This window comes from Hippocampus comes, unplaced genomic scaffold (assembly GCF_001891065.2).
Source record: "Hippocampus comes isolate QL1 unplaced genomic scaffold, H_comes_QL1_v1.1 scaffold2, whole genome shotgun sequence".
Taxonomy (NCBI): domain Eukaryota; kingdom Metazoa; phylum Chordata; class Actinopteri; order Syngnathiformes; family Syngnathidae; genus Hippocampus; species Hippocampus comes.
In genome coordinates this window covers 1,384,151-1,391,548 of record NW_017805139.1, presented here as the reverse complement: position 1 = coordinate 1,391,548, position 7,398 = coordinate 1,384,151, and the positions used below count along the sequence as shown (strand labels likewise).

Genomic DNA, 7,398 nt, shown 5'->3' with positions numbered 1-7,398 from the left:
AGGTTGGGGGTGGGGGTGACATACCATTGTATCAAATCCAATCATGTCAGACTGAAATAAGAAATAATAGCCAGGCTATATTTACCTCATAGATTTGAGACATGCGTTCCAAAAACTCTCTAAAAAACGGTCTCAAGCGTACATACACCTGCAAATGACAAGAAATAATTCAAACCATCACATGCACAACAACACCTTAAATCTTAGGTAGGTCAGAATTCATCTGCAATAAAGATACTTGGTTTGTTTTGGGAGTACAGTATAGGCCTACATATCGTCACCTTCCTAAAATAATGGTTCATGTCTTTTTTTTCTTCGCCTTTTTTCCCAAAATATAAACAAACTTTAAAGTGAAATTTGTTTAACAGAGCATCTAGCTGACTTTAGCAGAGGTGGCTGACATCAAGACATTTCTAAGGCAAAAAATATGACTTTGGCCATTGTTTTAAGAAGCTGACAATATCTTACGTAAGTGACAAATAAGCAGGCTATCTAAACTGTTTCCAAATGTGAATTAATCCCGCCTTGACAGGCCATCAAGTACCTGGTAGATGACATCTTGAAAGAGTACAGGGAAGGTAAGGGCGGCATCCTCCAGCTCATTTAAACTGCAATGAACCAGTGTTTCATCCTTGAAGATATCAAATATACATTTATTTTTAATGGATTTTTTTTTAAAACTACATCAATACATTGTAGACTAATTAACTGTCACTGACCAGATCAAGGACCAGAGAGAATTCAGGTGTGCTACGAGTCTTCAATGGAAGGGCTGGTTTCCGAGTGAGCTGCTCTTCTGTTAATGGAGGGACATGCTTGATGAAGAAATACCTAAAGACAAAGACATGAAACTCAGTTCAGTTGATCAGAAGAACTACTTCAACTAGTTTAGTCTCACTGATCGCCAGATGGAGGCAACTTTGCAATAATACAACCTATGCAAGTCAAATGGAAATTGAAGACGTGTTATATCTACATTTACAATGCATTTATGATGACGTATATTCTTCCATTTTTTTGTTGATGAAAAATGTTTGTTCCACTCTTGAGTCCATTTATCAGTAATGCAGTGAAAATGAGTGGGTGTGAATATTTACTTGGCAAGTCAGTTGACAGTGTGGGCCTCCAAAATTTTCAGGTTTGGGGCCACAGTGCTTTACTATGGAGCCCTGGATGTAAAAAATATGCTGGAAGACAGCAAATTTACTTTTTTGGGGGGCAAGTGGGCTTCTTGGCTAATGTCAAGGTGCCCTTATTGAAGGGCAATTGACCATCCCCATCACCGTCTGTCCCACCACACCTTAACTCTGTCTGGTTCTGGTGTGATGTGCACTTGAAAATATAGCGCAGAGTGTAAACTGGATTTGCTTCATGGTAAACTCCGTTTTAAAAAGCTGCCTAATGGAAGTCTGAATAAAACCAAAGTTGGCTGTACATTGTGCTGTGATAAATTTTTGTTCCATCGAAGCACAGCCAGCCTCAAGTACCAACTTCGGGCAAAGAATATTTTGGCAAACATTAGCAAAGACGCTAGAAACACAGTGGAAACAAGCAGCAGTCATCTCGCTACATTGCCAGAGTCTGGACTCTGACTAGACAACATAAGGACAACACGTAGGTTGAATAAGCACTACATAGGTTGATGGAGACTGCAGAGCCGTCAACACAGTCGCAGACGAGGGGCCTCAAAATCTCATACAAAGAGCCACAGGCGCCCCATCATATAGATCACCTTCAAGGGCAACTGTTGTCACAACAACTCACAAACTTTACGGAAATGAAAGGCAACGAGGGTGGAGCAGCTGGCCAACGCTAAGCTTGTTACACTGACAGAAGACCACTGGACATCGGTAAGCCGCAAAAAATATCTCAGGGTAACGGCAGACCTGATCGGTGATAACCGGTGGCTCCACTCAATTAAGTTATGTGGAGTGAAAGCATTTGCTTTGAAGCACTAGCTATTGTCCCTCTTTGTGCTTGTCTGCTCCTTAAGTTGGCAGTTAATTGTGCGGAATGCCAAACATTGACAGTCTTTGAGGCACGTTAATCAGTTCAAGCACTTATTTTAACTCAACAATAGAAGCTGTAAACTCGTAAGTTTTTCTTCATTCTAACACGATATATTAATATATAATACCATATCTTCAAACAATGTTTAAGTCACTTGTCACATTTCGATTGATAGATTTTATCTTAAGAGCGACTTTATTAAGCCCAAGGGAAATGTGTCATTAATGATGATTAATCACACAGCAGACATGATGAAATATTATTATTATTTTTTTTAAATCAATCGATAACACTATAAACTGCTCCCTGATACACTGCACTGTTATTGCAGAAACTGAACCAAATTTAAACCTGATGATTTGTATCGACAGCCTGTTCAGAGACTGCTGGAGCTCCATGAACACATGTTGAGGACTATGACTTTCACTCACGGGTCAAAGACCTCCCAGTCTTCTTCATAGGATGTTTCTGGTGGTACTGCAGCAGGAGGAGTGTTCATGTATGCCATACTTGGACTGGAGCCTGGAGCTGAGACCAGAGCGAAAGTCATGAATTAATTATTTGTAAAGGAGGTATTAGCACACAAAAACATACATTGAATAACTCTGGATCGCTCTTCGTAATATGAACACTAATGATGAATTGTATTCATAAATACAATACATGCTGATTTATATGCGCTTTACATTGCGATGTGACCTACCAGTGAGGGGTGGAAGGTCAGTATCAGTCTCTCCCAACTCTGCTGTGTGGTATCCAGCAGAGATGTGCGGAGGTCGCAAAGGTGGCAGCTGGGATACACTTGAGTAGAAGTTAGTGTTGGTACATTGTTCCTGTGTAGATGTGGCTATGTTGGTGGGCGTTTCCACTGTTTGTTCAATTTCCAGCTGCTTGACTATTTCCTCAGCTTCCAATGCCTGGTCTGGCGAGTCCGATCCAGATGAGGCTGCGCAGATGGAGGGAAAGCATTTTAATGAACAGACTTGGGATGAGACATTAGTATTGCCATATGAAATGTTACACAGGGTCATTGTATTCTGTTTTTTATCTTTAACACAATGTCCCAATTTCATTGGATTTGAATTTGTTTGGAGGTATTATTCATAATGTACATATTTATAGATCGACAGATTAGAAAGACACGAGCTTGATGGATGGACGATTGATGATTGAAAGCCACGTGAAACAATCGCTTCATAACTGCCTGTGTACAGACATATCGGGATTTTTTCCTGTGTTCATAACTGCGTGTCAGCCGCCCCCAGCCAGAGTAAAATTGAGATCGCTGTGCTGATTGAGCGAATGATGTCCCTCTGCAGCGGCTTTGTATTTTAACTGCAGCGTTGCGCTACTATGGAGGCTCTATCTCAACAGCAGTGCACAGGGAAGACCTGAAGCAACTACCCAAGAAAAAAACAGATCGAACCGTGTTTTCCCCCACGCTAGTTGGTGCCATCGGCGTTATGATTTTCCTGGCAAATGTTACAAACAGGTAAATATTGCCAGTTTTTTTTTTTTTTTTTGCATTAAAGTACATTTCCTTTGTGTCAAAATAAGGTTTACGATTTTTAGCGTTGCAGATATGGCAGGGAAAATCAGCCTTTTTTTAAAAAAACGAGCCCAGGTGAAAACAGTGCAGAGAAATTAACACAACAGGCAGTTAAAATGTAATAATTCATGGTGGTGAATTTGGTGGAAATTTAATCTGAAACACTGGTGATAGCAGGAATGCAGCACAGGACGAGTCAGCGAGGCTACATAAATCCGTTTCCAATTCGGAGCACAACGCAAAGTCAACGTGTACATGATCTAAATATTTTTTAGTCCTTTTTCCATTTAGTCTTAAAAACACACGAGCAAGTAGCTCTGACAAGCAGTGGCTAAATCAATTTACCTGGCTCAGGCATACTGAGAAAGGCATGCACTGTTATTTATGCCAAAAGCAATGTGCCTAACACAGCAGGCAATCGCTACCTCCCTCAACCAACTACAGGCTGGACACATTAAAAAGACCTGAGGTGACAGCCATTCACAAAGCAGTATATTAAAGATGGTTGTACTTAAAAGCATTCACTCAATAAAGTTACAATAACTAAAATAATGTAGTTCACATAGATAGTTTAAGAAATATTTATTTTTTTACAGAGAATACTGCAGCGTGCTATTGCAGCACAGGTGGACGTGGACCACAGAGCGCTTGAAGGCTGCTTCAGAAGAATCTGTCTCTCAAACCAAGGTGGCCCCCCCAACACAACCTATGAGTCCATCATTCTCTAATGCACATTTTAATAAACGAATTCTAATAATAGTCAGATTCTTATTGGAAGTCTGAACTTAAAGTACAGTATGTTTCCTGAAAAAGAAAGTGAGTCAGTTTATAGAATACATGCACGTCATGGCGCATGGTCAAGATGGTACCACCTCTGCCTCAATTTGAGCCAGGAAAAACCCTACATATTGTTTTATCACAATCAGTCATGATAGTATAATTAATACAACGACCATCAATCCTCCTATGGCAGTTGGTTCTGCAACTTTTTGCAGCAAATATCACCCAAAAAATGTCCCTCTGCAACTACCACCACTGGGACCGACGATGTAATACAATAACATATTGGGCCCAAGGGTTCTTAAAAATGATATTCTAAAATACACTTGGATTTATCATTGTAAGCCACTGAAACATTAACGCTGTGCTTGAAAGTAGTAAAATAAAAATGTACTAATGGAATTATTACATTGAAATGTTTTGACATTTCAACATTAAAGATTCTGTAAAATCATTTGTTTGTTTGGTTTAATACATTAAATATGTTGGAGGGCAAGTGCTGAAAACGTGCAAAGACAGATCATTTTACAAAGTACCGGTAGTACCGAATTGTTGAGATATAGCATCAAACTCTTCTCGCCCTCTCAGATGTCCCGATTTTTCTGGGGCGGGGCTAAAACGGGATGGGCGATGCGACTACGGAATGGCATGAGTCGCCCGTCTGTGCTAATTGCCCTGATTTCATCTGTGGCAATTCGCAGCAATTGCCACTTCCTTATTGATAACTTGGGCCACTCCATTTCTACCGCTGAAGCCCCACATCTTCCCTGAACTGTTCGGTGTTTTGTGGTATTTGGGCTCCAATGTCTCTGCCATGTGCACACATGAGCGGCTCACTTCGCAAGACAGCAGCGAGACAGGTGGCAACGCGGCCACATAAACAAGTGATGTGGTGGCCAACTACACTCAAATTTGGCGAGGAGATTATTATGTACAGGGCGGCCCGGTGGACCAGTGGTTAGCGCATTGACCTCACAGTGCAGAGGTACCGGGTTCAATTCCAGCTCTGGCCTCCCTGTGTGGAGTTTGCATGTTCTCCCTGGGCCTGCGTGGGTTTTCTCCGGGTACTCCGGTTTCCTCCTACATTCCAAAAACATGCATGGCAGGCTGATTGAATACTCTAAATTCTCCCTAGGTGTGAGTGCGGATGGTTGTTCATCTCTGTGTGCCCTGCGATTGGCTGGCAACCGGTTCAGGGTGTCCCCCGCCTACTGCCCGAAGACGGCTGGGATAGGCTCCAGCACACCCCATGACCCTTGTGAGGATAAGCGGATCGGAAAATGGATGGATGGATTATTATGTACAGTTTAGCCACACTGGCTAAAAGGGTTCCCAGTGCCAAACCTGTAAAGGCATACCATTTTTAGCGGGTGAGAAGAAGTTGAAAACAGGAGAGAAGATTGTTCCAAGAAGCGTTGTCCTGGGAGGGCTTGTGGGCACTTCTGCAGTCGTCGTCTCCCCCAGGTTGCCGTTGGGCTTCTCCTTACTCCTGTCATGATTGGTCACCACTGCAAAGCATTGAGTATGATTCGGACAACATTTAATGAAGTACAATTAGTTGTAGTGGAAAAAAATGAAAGAGTACAATACAACTTTTCTTTGTGACACTCACATCCGTTGACAGAGCCTTTTTTGCCAATTCTAAGGGCAGTGTTTGTGTCTGGAGTTGAGGTGATCAGGTTGTTGTCCACATCACAGTGGAGACAGGCCTTCTTGGCCGGGCTTTCCTGCTGCACCTTAACACATCAAGAAAGCCAGATTTCACATTTGTGTATTACTATAAAACAGAAGGGACAAGATGCACCATTATTAAATGAGTGTATTTTCAATCATAAATATTCTCCATCTGAATCACATCTAAAAACATTTGCACTTAATTCATTGATCACAGTTAATAACGTGTGCATGCTAATGTAGTCGATAAAGTTATTGTACACAGTGAAGTTGTGTAGGAAGATCCTCGGGCACAGCTCATGAATTACAAATCACTTACACGACTCATCACAGAGACACGAATAATTGTGGAACCTCTTAAAAAGCAATGTGTCGTCTTGTAACATAACTACGGCTGAGACATTTTAGAAAAGTTTATTCCATCGATTAACTGACTACTTGGAAAAAATGTTATTTGCATTCAAGTGTATTACAAAACCATTTCAACATGAATATGATTTATTTGGTAAATTTTAGTGAATTAACCAACGTCACACAAGAGATTGTTGTTGTATTCACCAATATTTTTTAAACGAATTCAGCTACCACCAAAATATATAAGAATATAATATAACATACATACATACATACATATATATTCAGTCTGTTTTCATGAAGGAAATCAGAGAATAATTTGTGTAATTTGAGGTTGGAATCAGAGGATTTGGACAACTTTAAGTTCAACAATGGCCCTTGACTACTACAGTGGTCAAATAATTCAAATGATCAGTACCATTACCAGACGTCTGCAAAACTAAATGATGAGCTGATCATTTGAATCGGTTGTGTTGGAGGAGGGAAACATGTGAAACGTACAGGATAGTGGCCCTCAAGTCAAGTCAAGTACAACTTTGTCAAATGTGCTGTATTTGCAACATACAGCAGAGATGAAATTTCTTCCCTCTCAAGAAAACATGCAACATGTACTCTAAACAATTACTCTATTAAAACAGTTGTTATTTGTGAGATAATTGATTAGGCCGAACAAAAAAGATAGTGTGTTTCCGGTAACAAGAAATTTCAGCATACATACATGGCAATGGCTAGTGATGAAAAAAGCGGAAGGGGCGTGGCCTGGGCGGGGGCGTGGCCTGGACGGGGGCGTGGTTACTTACAAAAGTGGCACTAAACATGCTGAAGATGAAGTGTATTAAATTTACACAGTTTGAAAATTGAACAGAAAAAAATCCCAAGATCGCCACTATTCTTTCAAGTGAAAATTTGTGCAATTTTGCCTATGCATTCCTGGTGAGCACCAACATGTAACTCCAAATTTGCTGCTCAAAATCAAAACTAAAAAAGTAAACACATTCCCTGCCATATTTAAGATTTGTTCATGACTTGTA

General features: G+C 40.7%; 1 protein-coding gene across 1 annotated transcript in view; it reads right to left on the bottom strand.

Annotated features, from left to right (window-relative positions):
* Nucleotides 1-7,398, bottom strand: part of ctdspl2b (CTD (carboxy-terminal domain, RNA polymerase II, polypeptide A) small phosphatase like 2b) — a 15,404-nt gene that overhangs the window by 3,641 nt on the left and 4,365 nt on the right. The window contains exons 3-9 of the mRNA XM_019867356.1: nt 5,952-6,075; nt 5,698-5,847; nt 2,714-2,956; nt 2,442-2,538; nt 720-831; nt 545-631; nt 86-148 (exon numbers count right to left, since the gene is read on the bottom strand). Coding sequence (XP_019722915.1) covers nt 86-148; nt 545-631; nt 720-831; nt 2,442-2,538; nt 2,714-2,956; nt 5,698-5,847; nt 5,952-6,075 — 876 coding nt within the window. The remainder of the gene's footprint in view (nt 1-85; nt 149-544; nt 632-719; nt 832-2,441; nt 2,539-2,713; nt 2,957-5,697; nt 5,848-5,951; nt 6,076-7,398) is intronic.